Source organism: Thunnus maccoyii, chromosome 13 (genome assembly GCF_910596095.1).
Source record: "Thunnus maccoyii chromosome 13, fThuMac1.1, whole genome shotgun sequence".
In the NCBI taxonomy this organism is placed as follows: Eukaryota; Metazoa; Chordata; class Actinopteri; order Scombriformes; family Scombridae; genus Thunnus; species Thunnus maccoyii.
In genome coordinates, this window is record NC_056545.1 from 9,377,196 (window position 1) to 9,393,629 (window position 16,434).

The 16,434-nt window shown below is 39.2% G+C and overlaps 1 protein-coding gene across 2 annotated transcripts in view; it reads left to right on the plus strand.

Moving 5' to 3' along the window:
* Positions 1-869: 869 nt before the first annotated feature.
* Positions 870-16,434, plus strand: part of LOC121909881 (glutamate receptor 1-like) — a 103,630-nt gene continuing 88,065 nt past the window's right edge. The window contains exons 1-2 of one of the 2 annotated variants that reach the window (XM_042430697.1): positions 870-1,140; positions 6,135-6,269. In XM_042430697.1, the coding sequence (XP_042286631.1) occupies positions 1,044-1,140; positions 6,135-6,269 (232 nt within the window). In that variant the 5' untranslated portion in view covers positions 870-1,043. Of the gene's footprint in view, positions 1,141-6,134; positions 6,270-13,283; positions 13,453-16,434 lie in introns of those variants that run through there. The other variant, XM_042430696.1, reaches the window with a different exon arrangement.

Sequence of the window (16,434 nt, forward strand, 5' to 3'; positions counted from 1 at the left end):
TGTATAAACACCATTCAATATAATACACTCCAGTACACCAGCACCACCTGCTACGAGCTCAATGATAAACATAAAGTAGAATTATCACCTTTCTGACAATGTCAACAAAAACTGAAACTGTATAAGTTTCATAAAAGTAGAATTTATGGCAGGGCTGTTGTATTGGATTACATTAGATTGCACAGGTGTTCCTAATAAAGTGCTTGGTGAATGTATGTACGGCAATGATACAACACTAAGTACACACTATACACTATATTATAGGAACTGAAGAGAATACGATGATATATGATAATAAGAAGCACAATAATAACAATATTAGGTGATACTTTATTTTACAGGTCATTTAATTCCCTGGACATTAATTAAAAGTAATTTGCAGGTATTTAACAGTTAATATTTTGGACCAAACTTTTGACTGGTATTGTTAATTGAGTTGTTAACTTAACATTTTTTTTTTGTTTTTTTCTTATAATTTGTACCAAATTGCACCACCTGCCCTGTGAAATGTCCTAATAGTTAACAGTTTAATGCCTTCAAATTACTCCGGGACTTTTCCAGGAAATTAGTGTAAAATTAAAGGACCTGTAAAATAAATTGTTACCTAATATAACACTAATATGGTAATACAACGTGAAGTAAAGTGGTGTTATGTGCCAATAAAGATTATTTGATTTGAGAGAGAGAGAGAGGGAGGTAGAGGGAGAGGGGGGGGGGGGGGGGGGGGGGGGGGGGGGGGTCGTGCGTTTGTGTGTGTGTGTGTGTGTGTGTGTGGTGGGTGGGTTGGGGGGGTACAAACACTGTCGACGCGGCAGCTGAGCTCTGCGCTGCAACTACTGTATGGATGTTTGGTGAGAAGGAAAGAGTCAGAGAGAGAGAGCAGAGGTACAGAGAGAGGAGAGCAGGACTGCCGCAGACTGCCGGTGGATGTCTGAGTCTGTAGCCGGGCTGCGGTGGATCTGTGCCGGCCCCGGTGTGGATGGGATTACGCCGGTTGTTCCGCGTCTCCTGTCGGTGCTGCTGCTGCTGCTGCTGGAGGAAACATGCGGCTGCAGAGCTCCCCGCTTCCCTCCGTCCTCCTCCTCCTCCTGCTGCTCGGGCTCTGCAGCGGCACAAGTTTCCCAAGTAACATCAACATAGGTGAGTGAGCTGCCCGCACCCAGGGGCGCCGCGGCGGGGAGAGGGGCCAGCTGGAAGACCCGGCTGGATCTCAGTATTCATATCTTAAATCATGTCGGCACCCAAGATTTTAACTGTAAACGCTTATTTTGATTTGTATTACACTCATTATGCATTCATACAATTACGCACTGTGTTAAGGCTCCCCAAGCTCTTTATATATTTTGACTTAAAATGATTTTTGGGAGCCTAATTCTCAAACACTGCTGCCCATAAAAGTGATTCTGTGTAACTCCCAAGACTGGCTCTTGTAACAATCCTGTAATATTGGTAGAATATCTCTGTTGCGACTTATATTGTATTTACAGACTATAGCTCCTCTCAGCACTCCTGTAATAATGCCTGTGGCCGGGATTCCCTCCCTCTGTGACTTACAGTATGTTAGTATTCATGTATTCATGTCGTGACTTACAGTATTTTTTTGTTAGTATTCCTGCAACGTACAGTAACCCATTTAATCCTATGATGACGTATAGTTGTGTTCAGGTGATTAAAACAAACTGCTGTGATATTGTGTTTTTTCACTTCGACTGAGTCTCAATTTAGAAGAATATTGAAGGAATCAGCACCATGGACAGAGTCTGACTCTGTCCATGGTGCTGATTCCTTCAATATTCATGTTTGAGGTGTCTTATATATTTATTGACTCATAGCGTGTTTATTGGTACAGATTGGTAGATATAAAATTCAAATAATACCCCATATTGAGTTAAATTGTGTTTGTTGGTACTTCTTCCTTTATTTGCTTCCAAAACGTCGGCTTTCTTCACACAGTTTTGTCGTAAAGGTACTCCGTAGTGCCCTTGGTAGTAATTCCCTGTAATAATCTTGACTTTTAGTGTGTTTAATGGTTCCTTTCATTTCCTCCGGGACTCTCAAGCTATCAGGGACTGTGTAGAGTGCAGCCTGCATCCATTCTTTATCCTATATTTCTATATTGGCCTCTACTCTTTCAACACACTCAATCTTTTCTTGCAGCATTTACCGTCCATGACTGTTATTATTGCACTCCATCAATAATCACAACTGCACCGGTTGAATCGTCCGTTTTTTATTTTATTCCCGTTTGAACATTGTCTGGTTTGGTCACATTCAGCGTGGATCAGGCAGCTGTTAGTCTATATACTCTCCCAAAATGAAGTTATAATGTGACTCATCCAGACTTCCGTTGCAGTTTCCTCTCAGGTTTGGTGCTGATGTGACATCAAGTTGAACTCATTTTCTCTCATTTTTGTCACTTCCTTTTGTTTCTGCATAGGGAGGCTTTTAACTGTATTTTGGGAGGATACATAGAATTAGAGAAATCACGCCTGAACCAAAAACATGCGTGTTTTGCGCACACAGAAAAACGGGAGTGCGCACTGTGCCAAAGATTCCGATCCGACATAACCTGCATTTCATCGGAATAAAATCACTCAGTCTGCAGCCTGACCCTGCATACCAACCAGGCTGCAGAGCTCAGCATTCAAAATCACTAACATTGGGTTTCTCTGAATGTTTATTGAATCAGTGAGTCCTTCTGTCAGAGCAGATGGACTGCTTCCAGCCTTATGATGAATAAATCATATACTATTTAAATAATATTCCTATAACATTCCTATTTTATACATATAAATTGTATTTTGCCTTGAAAATAAATCTGCTCCACCACTTCTTTGACTAATCTGAGCTTCTGTGACATTTGTGTTTTATTCCTGATGACTTTAATGCAGGTTTAAACAGTTAGTGGTGGAATATAACTACACAAGCTCAGTACTGTACTTTACTTTGTACTTTACTTGAGTATTTCCATTTAACGCTTCTACTCCACTACATTTCAAAAGGAAATATAATTTTTTACTCTAGTATTTATTTGACAGCTTTACAGATTAAGATTTTATATAGAAAATATATCTTATATGATATGATGCATTGCTGTAAGATCATCTACCCAACATTTAAAATGGTTAAATTAGCACTCAACCAATTGCAGCAGTAATAAGAGCGTCCAGCTGGTTTAAGGGTTTATAGTGGCTGACCATGAAATTGCATCGACCCCAGTTTAAGACATGCTGGGTACGTTTGCTGCAAAAGTGCTACAATAATTAATCAATTACAAAACTGAAATGGTTTAAACACAATAATGAAGCCTTAATAATAATCCTGTATAACATCAACATGGAGAATTTCTGCATTATGAACATTTTAACTTTTAATACTCTGAGCACATTTAGCTAAAAAAAAACATGTACTTTTACTTTGAAAACATTCTCAATGCAGAATTTAAGAATTGTGTTGCTGCTTTTATTTAAGTGTATTATTAGGCTATTCTTATTTATTTAAGATCTGAATACTTCTTCCACTGTAAACAAGTGTTTATAAATTATATTTTTTAAATTAACAGTCTAGTAAACTCAAGGAATGCGTTTCTTTTTATCTTTTTTCATTTTACAGTCATTTTCTTGAGCCTGTGTTGTTATTTATCTCTAAAACAACGGGTTCACAATTGTTCAAGTGTAAAAAGACTGTAAATGTGTCAGATATCCACTTGATATGACTAACTCACACTGCTGAAGCCTCATATAAGCTTCACAGAGACTTTTAAATGCATTTTTGCACAAAGTGATGTTGGATGCTGTTCTCTTCTCTGTGCAGAGTTTGTTTTTATATTACTCTGCTGAAGGAGGAACGTTTCTCTGAGTTCACCTGAAACCTGCGTTTAACACCTGGATACCTGCAGGTTTTACAACATCACAACTAGCTTGGAGCCAGTCGTGGTCCAGTATTTAATTTACACAAATGTGATTTGGAAACTTGAAGCCTCCAGTGCACAAATACTGAAAATGGACTTTACAGTGAAGGAGGAGACATCTTGTGTCTAGAGCTGCAACGATTGGTCAATTATAATACGATCGTTGCATTTAAGAAGCTGAAACCGTCAAATGTTTTTGGAAAAATGATTAAAACAATTATTTGATCATCAGTTGCCAATTAACTTTCTATCAATTGACTAATTGATTAATCAACTAAGTGTTGCAGCTCTAATAGATTCAGGATTTTTGTCATTTTAAGGATTTGAACAAAGTTATTTCATATCATATCAGACCAAACGAATAACTGATTAGTCAAGAAAATAATTGACAGATGCGACCCTAATAGAGATTAGACGTCACACCTGCAAATGTTTGCTATTCTCCATTTAAGCAGGTTTCCTTTGTTTGGTCAAACTTTGTCCAGTCCCACAGAACTTTATTTTAAATACCTGTAAAGATCTTAATATGTCAGGCTGAATTTTGGGGAGATGTGAGTAAAATGATGCACTAGATGGTGGTGTTTTGTAATAAGGTTTAACGATTTTTAAGAGAAAATCTGGGACGATTTCAGTTTATTGGACTGTTTTCTCAACCAGAGGTGACAGAGCAGAAAACAGAATGATGTTAAACTCTTTGTGAAAGAACCAAAGGACGGTGAAAGTTCATTTAAAATTTGAATTCAGCAGAGAGAATCTCTCTATAGTCAGTGCAGAGGTATAAAAAAAACATCTCTTCCCTCTTCACCACAGAGAAGACAAGAGGGTCAATCACAGTCACAGTTTAAGTGTTCAGATAATTTCTCTGTGACCTCAAAAACATGATGTTGAGAGGGTGTGAGTGCCAGGAAAATAGGCAAGATAAGAGATGTGATAAGAGGCTTTTAACAGCAATTACTGCAAAAACCAGACAGTCTGGTTTTTTTGACAACGGGAAACTGCCCATGGTGTCATCTACCATCTATTGTGCCAACAGATGCAACTTTGCAGCACAAGTTGAAGCTTCTTGACTTCATTCTTAAAGGTACTTTATGGAGTTTTAGAGCAAAGTGAGTAGCTTTTGTTTCACACTATTCCACTGACCCACAGCAGGTGGCGGTAATGCGCCAAGAAATGTGGCATTGAACCAACAAAAACAAGGACCCAAAACAGAGAATGTATTATTTAAAGTGTATATAATGTATATTTTTTTAATACCAGTCTGAGCTGTCAGTGTGTAATGTGTTGGTCGTGGCTCATAGTGATGAACCTACATAGAATTATCAGTGACTCTGCCGCTCCTCTCGGCTTCACAGAGCTTCGTAGTGAGTTTCAGCTCATTGTTTAGCTATTTTACTGTTTTGGTTCACTCTCAGCGCTCTCATAGCATTGTTTAGGGCTGCAGCAGGCAGCTGTTTTCAGAGAAAAAGCTATAAAAAGCCACTGTACACTACTTTCTCAGCACCAAACGGCAAACAGACACAGTTAGCTGTAGACTAGCTGGTGAACATAGTGGAGCATTTAGTGGCTAATAATAATAATGTTGCTCCGTAACTGCTGGATGTAGAAATAAGCAACTGTTTGCTTCAACATATCAACTTAAAAGCTGATGATGTGTCAGTTCATGCAGGTTTGAAGTTCCCCTTCAGACATTTTTAAGAAATACAAAAATACTCTACTGCTTTGACTAATAATTTGTGTCAGATCTGGTTTTTCCGCTAAAAACTACCTTGTTAAAAATGATTAAACCTGACTGACAGATTGACATCAGGGTGGTTAATATGGAAAATAGTGGTGGAAGTAGAGTTGTGCAGGTGTAACTGTTTTCTGTTGACTGGTGATCACATGATGTGTCCTTTATAAAGAGAGTGCTCACTGAGGGCTGTATGCTAAAAGACCAACACATGAAGTGATTGGTTTTGCTGTTTTTTAAACTATGGACTGCTGCCTTTTTTCCTAACAAACTGTCTGCAAATTTTCATCCCAACAGGATTTTTAACTCAATATTTTATGTTAATGTCATGTATGTGTTGCTGCTGGAGGCCTTTACCTCCTTTTTTGACAAAAAAGTGAATTTTCAGTTAGCGTGAGTGGTTATTTCGTCCTCTCTGGTTCTTTCTGGTTCTTTCTGTATCTGCTTTAGGACAGGAAATAATTTCCACTGTGTCTCTGTGTGTTTGTCAAACAGGAGGCCTTTTCCCCACCGGCTCCCATGAGTACGAAGTGTTTCGTTTTGCCCTGGCACAACACCAGGACATCCCCAAACTGGTGCCACAAGTGGACATGGTGGACACAGGGAGCAGCTTCGCCATGACCTACGCCTGTAAGTCTTGTTATCTGACTCTCTACATGTAATCAGACAGAGCTGCAGCTCATGCAGGACACTGTCTGACCTCATGTTTGTGAAGTTTCTGGCTGCTGCTCCTTGAAATGTTGATGTTTAACTGAGCTACAGTGATGTTAACTTGTCTAAAGTGAGCTAACTTTAGCCTCGTCTGGCCCAGCGACAGCAGCGACTGATTGAAAGAGGTGTGACATTGGCCCTTTTCTGTTTTCTAAGGCATTGTATTGCGTCCTGCACCTGTTTTCTGTGTGAAATCTCACACACCAGCGACACCTTAAAGACCAACTGAAGTTAAATGTCTTGTTTTTTTGTCTGCTGCAGCAACATTTCTGCTCTGTAAGTCATGTGTCCTGAGTTCCTTTGAGAAAAAATCAGAAAGGGAGATATTTAGATATTAATATTTTAGGTTCTTTGTTTTCATGATGTGCCCTCTAGTTTTACATTATTTTGATACAGCAAATCAAATCTTGCAAAAACAATAACATGTTGTTCTATCATCGGCAGAGCAGACAGTCACACTGAGCCTGATTGCATCCTGCTACACAAAACAAGAGCCACAGACTCTGAACAACAACCCACATTAGCTTTCCTGCTAAAGTCTCCTTCTTATGTAACTCACAAACATGAACACACATCTTGTCCTGCAGATTCGCTTGTTGAACGAGCCTTCAAACAAAAAGTCACCGAGTAAAAGTGCATCGCTGACGTCAGTTAGCAGTTAGACAGCAATTAGCTGCTCAGCTGCAGCACATTAAACAGCATTTTAACAAAGTTGCAAATGTCACTTTAGACCCATTAAATGCTGGTTTGGTTCTTACTCTTCAATATCACTGCTAACAACACACTGTGTGTCAATGACTTGTAGCTACAGCAGTTTGATCGCTTTGCCTCTTTTCATATGGTGTAACACCAGTAGCCTACTGAGACAAAAAAGAGCTTTTCTGATATAAGACCTTTTTTCTTCCTTTAAATAATAAAAAACATTTAAATGAAGTTAAAGAACTTTTTGACATAACTAAATGTGATTTCAGTTGGCTAACTTGACTGCTACTTCTGAGTGTATGGTATGTTTGATGTGTGCTACAGGTGTCTGTAAACAATGTGATGCTGTGTGGTGAGGTCATTGCCAGTTTCACTGCCAGCCATCATCAAGTGTCCCAGGTCCCTTCAGGGATTTTTCCTCGGAAAGAGGAGCTGATTTAGGCGACAAATATCATGAAATCCCGTGATCTCAATATCCGGCATTCAACCCTACTACGAATGTAACATGTGAATTCAGTTTTGGAGTTTATTTAATGTCAGATTTACATTCTTTATGTTGTCAGTGTAGCTTCAGGTTCTCTGTGCTGTCTGTCTGAGTGTCCTGTAGGTTTGTGATGGTGTAACCTGCTGTCCACTGTAGTCACCGTCACGGGTCGGTGCATCATTCCTCCATCATCCAGACTTCTTTCAGCAGACTTGGGATTTAGAGAACATAGAAGTAAATGGAAGCAGGCTTTAAAAGAGCAAACTGCAGCAGTAAGTGGACATAGACCAGAGGGAGCTCGGCACTAAATGGACTCAGGCTCCGGGGAACGTTTAGTGCAGTACAGTAGATTTACAGAACAATGTTCTGACCTTATTTTGTTCTGAATTTACTAGCTTTCCTTTTAAAACTTGAATTTAAATCTGCAGATAAATTGAACCTCACTTCAAATGCGGACATGAGCAGTTGTCTTAACCTGATGTAAACTATTTAAAGGAGGGAGTGTGCTACCAGACACTGACACTGTGTTGATACTTAAATTGATTTTGCTGCATATGACGCAGATTTTAGTGTCGTTTTAAGATTTTAAATTTCTTAACAATGCTCTCTCAGATTCAGTTTTAGTACCCAACAGTAGTGCCAAATCCCAAAATCCCAAAATCAACCTCTGGTTTAACTCCTCTATACTCTCTGAAGCAACAGGGAAAATCCATGGACTCACATGTTGACACACATGTTACCATGGTTACCAAATGATCCTGCATACATATGGCTTTTTCAGATTGCTCCCTTAAAAGGATATGTCTGCCGATTTTCTGTATTTTTGAATTGATCTACTTACAACTATTGTGTGTAAATTCAGAGCCTGATGTATCTTATTCCTCTGTGCTGTAGACCTCTGTTGTTGTCCAAAAACTATTAAAAACACATCAATGAGCCACACCGCTGCACTGGGTAACATGTTTCTTCATCATGAAGGGTATGGTCACGTTAAATTGTTTAGAAATGTTTAGAAAGGCTCCATAGACCAATAACAGTGACCACATTTTCAGTCTCCAGAGAGTAGCTCTTTGTAAAGCTGAGTATGTGAGGGAATGCAGTTTTGTTCACATCTTTGCTAGCTTGTTGCGCTACATATCACAACCTCTTGACTTTGTGCTATATTATAAATTAAACTTTGTACTATATTATAAATAAAAGAATGTCAATACAAAGTCAAAACACAGCAATCTTACTTAGACCAAAACAACCGCACACAGACCCTACAGAAGAAATGGTCTCGGTTCGTTTGTGGTGGGAATGTGATCCGACCTCCATCTGACCGACAACAAGGCTTCAAGTTTGAGCTAAATGGCTTCTGTAACTTATTCCTGTGTGTATGGTCTTGCTCTCCCCCCAGACGCATCTGACCAATTAGAGGAGAGAACGTTCTCACCTGGATTTTAGTGATGCATTTTGAAACTGAATCAAGGAGTTTGTTTGAACAGACTAAATAGTTTAGATGTGAAAGCACTAGGGCTGCAACTATTGTTTGTTTTCTCAAATTTATTTATTAATCTTTTGGTCCATATAATGTCAGAAAATTATAAAAAATGTTGATCACTGTTTCCCAAAGCCCAAGGTGATGTCCTCAAATGTCTTTTGTCCCGACAAACAGTCCACAACCCAAAGATACTCAGTTAACTGCCATAGAGGACTAAAAAAAAACGGAAAATGTTCATGTTTGAGAAGCTGGAATCAGAGAATTTGGTCATTTTTTCTTAAGATATTAGTCAAAATGATTTATTGATTGACGATTGACTAATCTTTGCAACTCTAGAAGGCAACTTAAAATGAAATCAGATGAGTCAAGAGACAGCTGAATAATACATTATTGATACAGTTAATGACCAAAATGGTGAAAATAATCTAGTTGTAGTAAACCAGTTGGTGTGTCCTGCTTCAGCTTGGTGCTGCAGGTTATGTTTCTAAACCAGACGTGAACAGAGTCTGAATGACGGAGCTGCTGCACCTCAGTTGATCCCACCTGCCCTCTGGATACTACTGACAAACCCTCCTCTCTGTGTGTCTGTCTCCTTCTATCAATCTCTCTGTCTTTCTCTTGTTTGCCCTTTTCATTCTATCTGTCTGTCCTCTCCTGTGAAGCTACCTGTCTTCATTTCTCTCTCTGATGGTCTCACAACCCATTTCTCTTCCTGTCTGTCTTCTTCATTTAGCCTCTAATGTATCTCACAACACGTCTCTCTCTTTTTCACTTTCATATAGACATAAAACATACCCTCTAGTTGTGATTTAAATTGAGATCATAATCTATGAAGTAAGCTCTGGGCTTGTATTGGTGGTCTTGTCAGTAAGAAGAAAGAAGACACAGACAGGTGACAAATTAAAGGAAAAACCGGTCCAGGTCTGAATGCCTGACCCCTACAGTGAGGGGGGCTGGAGGCTCTGTTATGCTTTGGGGGGCATTTTGCTGGCATGGTTTGGGTCCACTTGTCCCCTTAGAGGGTAGGGTCACTGCAAATCAATTCAAAGTAGTTGTGAGTGATCACCTTTATCCTATGATGAAACATTTCTATCCTGATGGGAGTGGTCTCTTCCAGGATGACAATGCCCCAATTCACAGGACGCGAGGGGTCACTGAATGGTTTGATGGGTCTGAAAATGATGTGAATCATATGCTATGACCTTCACAGTCACCAGATCTCAACCCAGTTGAACACCTATGGGAGATTTTGGGCTGACGTGTTAGACAACGCTCTCCACCACCATCATCAAAACACCACATGAGGGAATATCTTTTTGAAGAATGGTGTTCATCAGTCTTGGCATTGATCCTACAAGTCTATGAACTGTTCTGGAGGGATGAAAACCTCAATTGATTGATTAGATGTCTAATTGATAATCGATTAATTGTTTTGAGTCATTTTTTAAGAAAAAAAGTCCAAATTCTCTGATTCCACCTTCTCAAATGTGAATATTTTCTAGTTTCTTTAGTACTCTATGACAGTAAATCTTGAATATCTTTGGGTTGTGGGCTGCTGGTCAGGACAAAAGAAGACATTTTAGGATATCACCTTGGGCTTTGGGAAACAGTGATCGACATTTTTCACCATTTTCTATCATTTTATAGACCAAACATCTAATCAGTTAATTGAGAAAATAATAGATATATTAATCGATACTTTGAATAAACTAAAAATAGTTGCAGCCATAGAAATCAGAGAAAAAATACACTCCTTTTCTCCAGTAAAAGTTTTTACCGCACATCCATGATTATGAGACAATGGGCCCCTGGGCGCAGAGGCATAAAAGCTTCGTGCGAGATCATCTACGATATCATCAAAGTACAATGTATTGGTCATTTTGCTCTCAATTGCTATGAGAGAAAGTGCCTTGAGGTGTTTTTACATCATCCTAGTCCTCAATTCATTTATAATCCTGGAGAGGAGAGAGAATGACTGCTCCCCTTCGCAATTACTGATGAGCAGAGTCAGAAATAGCCACAGTACGACATTAACATTTGGAAACATAGATTGCAGGCCATAATCTAGAATTATTCGGAGCAGTCCTTTTGGGCTTGTATCATCTTCAGACTTAATAAATGATCTGAGCTGAATTACTTCATCACCTCTGTCATCTACGTCAGATGGGTATCCAGATGCCAGAACTGTAGCCTTCTCAATCACTGAGGCATTGGACTTACATTTTGCACAGAAAAGCACACTGAAAAAACTGCACAGGTACCCACAGGCGTCTAGACAGTGTCAGAGGCTCTGAGTAAGCATGTCAATGTCAACACTGAAGGTCTCTATTTGAAAATTGTGTCCTCTATCAAGCACAATATCCTGCTCTCAACTTTCATCAGCAAAAGTCTTGCATCTCTTTCTGCAATGGCTGTCATGTCTGTGAGTCTGGCTGATGCCAGGTACAATCAGAGCGGCCCTCTCAAAACTGTCAAGAAGGTCTCTATGCGGCCACAAAATCACGCAACAATTCAAGTGCCCTAACTGCAGTATCAAGGGCTATATCACTTCACTGCAAAATAGTGCTAGTTGCTTGAAACCTTGACAGTATCTTACAACTTGGCCATGAACCCCATTACAGAGCGTTTATCCCTTTTTTCTGTTAAGCCTCTTTTGTATCTTTTGGTAATTTTGCCACAATGCTTTCATGGAGTCAGCACGGCAGGTCCAGCGTGTAGTGGAGAGAGATTTAAGAGTTAGATTGATGCGCACATTGGAACCCCCAAAATACTGTGGAGGCAGAGGTGAACATATATAGAGACTGCAACAAGTCAAAATATTTGCCAACTACACTGCTAAAGGTTTCAATACAGTTTATTCCAACCAGGTTTAAAGAATAGGCAGCACAAGGGACGAAGTGAATCAATGGATCCCTCTTCTTTAGATGCACCTGCTATCTGTTGTATTTTTATTACACATATTACTTGCATTGTCATACAATTCACTGTGGTAGTTTGCCAAATCTAGTCCAAGATTGTGCACCAATGAGACAACACAGTCCGCTAAACTTTCCCCTGTGTGACTAGTGATGGGCTCAAATCCTAGAAATCATTCCACTACATGGCCTGTTTTGGTCACAAATCTGAATATAAAGGTGAGCTGGTTTACATGGGATAAATTGGGGTCGAGTCAACTATCACAGAGAAATGCTTAGTATTGTGTAATTCCATTGTAATTGCTGGTTTAGTTTTCTCTCCCATAAGTTCTATAAACTCTTCACAAATTGTTGAGGATACCCATCTGTCCAAACTTTCTCATATGCTCTGCCAAGAACGGGTCAAATTATGACCACCGGAGCTGTCACAATATTAGATTTTCACAACATGATTATCATGGCCAAAAGAATTCACAATAACGATATTATCGTGATATTTATATTGAAAATTGGAAAAAAATTATTTCAGTCAAATTATCTTTAACTTTGTTAATGTGCATTTTGCCTCTTTTCTGGCACATGAATTACACATAAAATATGAGTGTAGGGAGGTGCAGAGAAAGTCGGTAGTCATAGCTGTGCAGTTTCAAAGAAGTTTGAACACACTGAAGTGTAAGGTTTTTATTTATGTCGGCAGATGACCTTTAGCTGTGATTTATTAGCTGGAAAACACAATGCTACCGCAGCATGGAGTCTTACCAAGTCCAAGTTCAAATTTAATAACAATACCTCAGAAAATGAATATTTAACACATTTTTCTGAGGATATGTCTGGGCGTCTTCCAAAAAAAAGGCCATTTAGAGACACCCAATAACCCCTGCGTCAGAGTAACTGAAGCATAAACACATTATAGTGCTTTGTTCTCTTGTTGAAACTAAACTTTGTGCATATAAAAGAGTCAAAACAAGTGCTATGGTAGAAAAGCAGTTCATATAAAAAGTAAATCACAGCAAACTGTTTATATTTACATAATTTCCATGTTGTGGCCTTATAAAAAGCAATAAAGCAGCATAAGGTAATTTTCAGAATTTCATTGGCTATTTGAAGCACCAGTCATCGGCAGAATCTGTTCCTACTGGCTCGGTCTTTATATGAAAGAAGAGGGGCAGGCACCTCATTTCAACACAGACTCTCGTTGGCTATTGTAGGCTGTGGACAGGACATGGAAGCTCCTATTGGGTCAAGGGAGGTGTCAATGGAAAGGTCAGAGTGCAGCCACCATTTTGATACCAAGATGTGGCTAATGTCTACATGCTAACATGAGTTATGATGGAGAATGCATTGGAAGATTAGGACACCTGCCGGCTAATTTGTAATGATGCAATGATATTTATTGATGTAATAATGTATTTTTGACTAAATATTTTACTGGATTGGATCAACTGGACCTTTGCCAATGTAACAAGACCATTTTTGTCAGAGTTGTATCAGTCAGTGGAGTAATATAAGGCTTCATAGGTGAGTAGCATGAATTTTGTAATTGTTTGTTTGCTGGTGGTCTGACAGAAGCGTTGATTGTACCTGTCCATTGTCCATCAATGGAATCACAAAAATCTTTTTGTGTAACTTACATAACATAGTTGTGTACTTCTCTGTTTGACGGCCCGTGGATGGGCCGTCGGAACATTTAGGGGTTTTAAGAGGCGCTGGATTATTTACACAATATTATCATATGTGTATTATTAACATGATATCAATATTTCATTTTTTATATCACAGTTATCATCAATACCAGTATATCACGACACCCCTGCTGTCAACTGTAAGAAGTGACTAAATTTTGAGTCAGAAGAGAGAGTGGTTAATCTCTCCTGACCTCCATAACTAGGTAAATCTCTGTCTGATGTACATTATATTTCTTAATTACATCATTGCTTCAAACTTGTCAAATGCTTTTTGTGTTTTATTCCTCAGCCATGCTAGCAGCTCTGTGGGGCTGGAATGCTAACGTCAGCATGCTAACAGGCTCACACTGACAATGCTTACGTGTTATGCAGGTATAAAGTTTACCATGTTCACCATCTTAGTTTAACGTGCTTATAGGTAATTTCCACCACACCTCACAAAGCTGGGTCAGTTACAGCTTCTAACTAAGCTGAGCCCTGCTCTCTTTCAGGAAGCTATAGTTGATCCTCCATGTTAGCAGGTGGCGGAGGCGATGCGTGTTGCCGTTGGCCCTCTTCTTTAGAACCGGTCTTCTTTAGCATCGCCAGTGCTGCTAACTGGCTGTTCCTCCTCACCACCTCCTACGGTGGTCTTGTGAGCCTCCGCAATGTTGTTATTCTCATCGTTCATTTGAATGTTTTTGAAATAACTGGAAATATCTGCTTCCCTTGCTCCACTTAGTGTCTGGCGGTGCTCCATTTTACATACACATATGCAGTTGTCAAGATCATGCACATATTGACTTTATCGTCATTTGTGACCTCACCAGTTCACAAACCTCCAGTTCACAAACTTTAATAGCGCCCTCTATTGACCAGTTTCTATACTCATCAATCTAATATGAATGGACATTTGTAGCCCACACAAGCTTCTCCTTCTTGAAAAATGACAATAATAGGTTTAACAATATTATATCTGCAGTAAATAGGGCATCCCCTGATTTTTGCAAGCAGTGGGCCCCTATAAACTATTCAAAATAGTTTTTCATATTCATGTAAGGAATCTCACTTGTCCCAGTTAAGACCTAAAACTAAAAAATATTTAAAGGAGCAAACAGTAAAGTGATACACCACAAAAAAAAACAAAAAAACCCCCAATAATAATAAATCAGTCAATGTAGGTTATCTGGTATGCATAATGTTACAAAGAGCATTCTTCAACAGGCAGCACTTTTAGCACCTCAAATATCGCGCCCTGACCTACAAAAAGATCTACTGTATCCATGCAGTTGTAGATTGGTCTACGGGCCCATGTTAAATGATTAAGGCGCCCCATTCAGACAGATCAGCGGTGGATAACAACATTATGGGGTCTTCATGAACCATGACTTTACAGAAATGTCAAATAAACAGCTGATTTGTGTGTGTGTGTGTGTGTGTGTGTGTGTGGCCCCTCAGACAGAGTCTTGCACTTGCTTTTTGGATTTCTCCCCACAGAGTTGAAGGGTCCATATTGCATGGAGTTCCCCGGCCCCTCTACAGTCCTATAGATAAACTGAAGGGATAAACACTCACTTAAAAAGTATCATGATGGTTTCTTTCTTGTGACAACTTCAAAGTGAATGTTTTGGCTATTCCTTCAATTTGACTCATCAAAATGATTCATTTATTATCAAAGTAATTGTCAATTAACTTTCAATTAATGGAATAACTGATTAATCGACAGTCGTTGCAGCTCTAAAAAAGTCCATTCTCTATATTTTCAAACATCATACAGAAAGCATCAATCGATCAGTCAGTCAAACTTTATTTGTACAGCATCTTACATGCAGGTTAGTAAAAGTCAGTGCTTTATATGCAGAATATGACAAGCTGATAGTAAGACAGAACAAATGTAAACAGGAAAATATTTACCAGACAACACAGTGTTTGAAATGTTTTCATTGGTAGTGTAACTCGTCGACTAAAGCTGCCATGGACTGCTGTCTTTATGCAAACAATTCTTACGTCTCAGACATTTAATGATAGAATACACATAAAGAATTACAGTTTCATGTAAAAACTGTACTGTTGCCTCTTTTCCTGCACCAGCTGTACCAACAGTCTCCCTCTCTCTCTCTCTCTTCCTCTCTGTCTTTTGTCGTCTCCCCGGTCTGTTGTTGTGTGAAATGTAAAACAGACTGAGCTCTGCCTCCTGTGAGACAGGCTCTACAGTGGCAGCAGAGCAGCATGGCTGCATCTTTTCAATGCGCTCTGAGGTAGAAAAACAAACATCTCTCTGAGAACACAGACTCTGCTGCGTCTGACAGCAGCAGCAGCAGCTCAGAGTCTCTTTTATCAAGAATTAGTCTTAATGACAACGAGGTTCAGGACTGACAGCCGGTCTAAATGGGCTCAGGTGTAAAACCCACAATCAGCTGTGTGACAGGAGGTTATGTGCCAAATTATATTCTGGCCAGCCCTAGTTTCACTGTAATGATTCCTGCGGTTCCTATTATCCTTATTCCCAGCCTCACAATACCTGCAGAACTTCTGCTTATTCTTTTCACGTCTGTGAGAGTTAGCGGTGCGTGACAGGTGTCTTCAGTCGTCAATGTGCTGATTCCAGCTTCTTAAATGTAAAGATTTGTTTCTTTTCTTTGTATTTTTAAATAAAGCGTATTTGCATTTTTCAGACTGTTGGTGAAAACAAACAATTTGAAGTTTGCCACCTTGGGATTTGAGAAACTGTGAATGGCTTTAACAAAATAATTAACTTATTAATAAAATAAATGATAGCTTGAAAATTGTAGGGCTGGATATCTGCACTTATCTGCTCATTTGATTAGATTTTGAT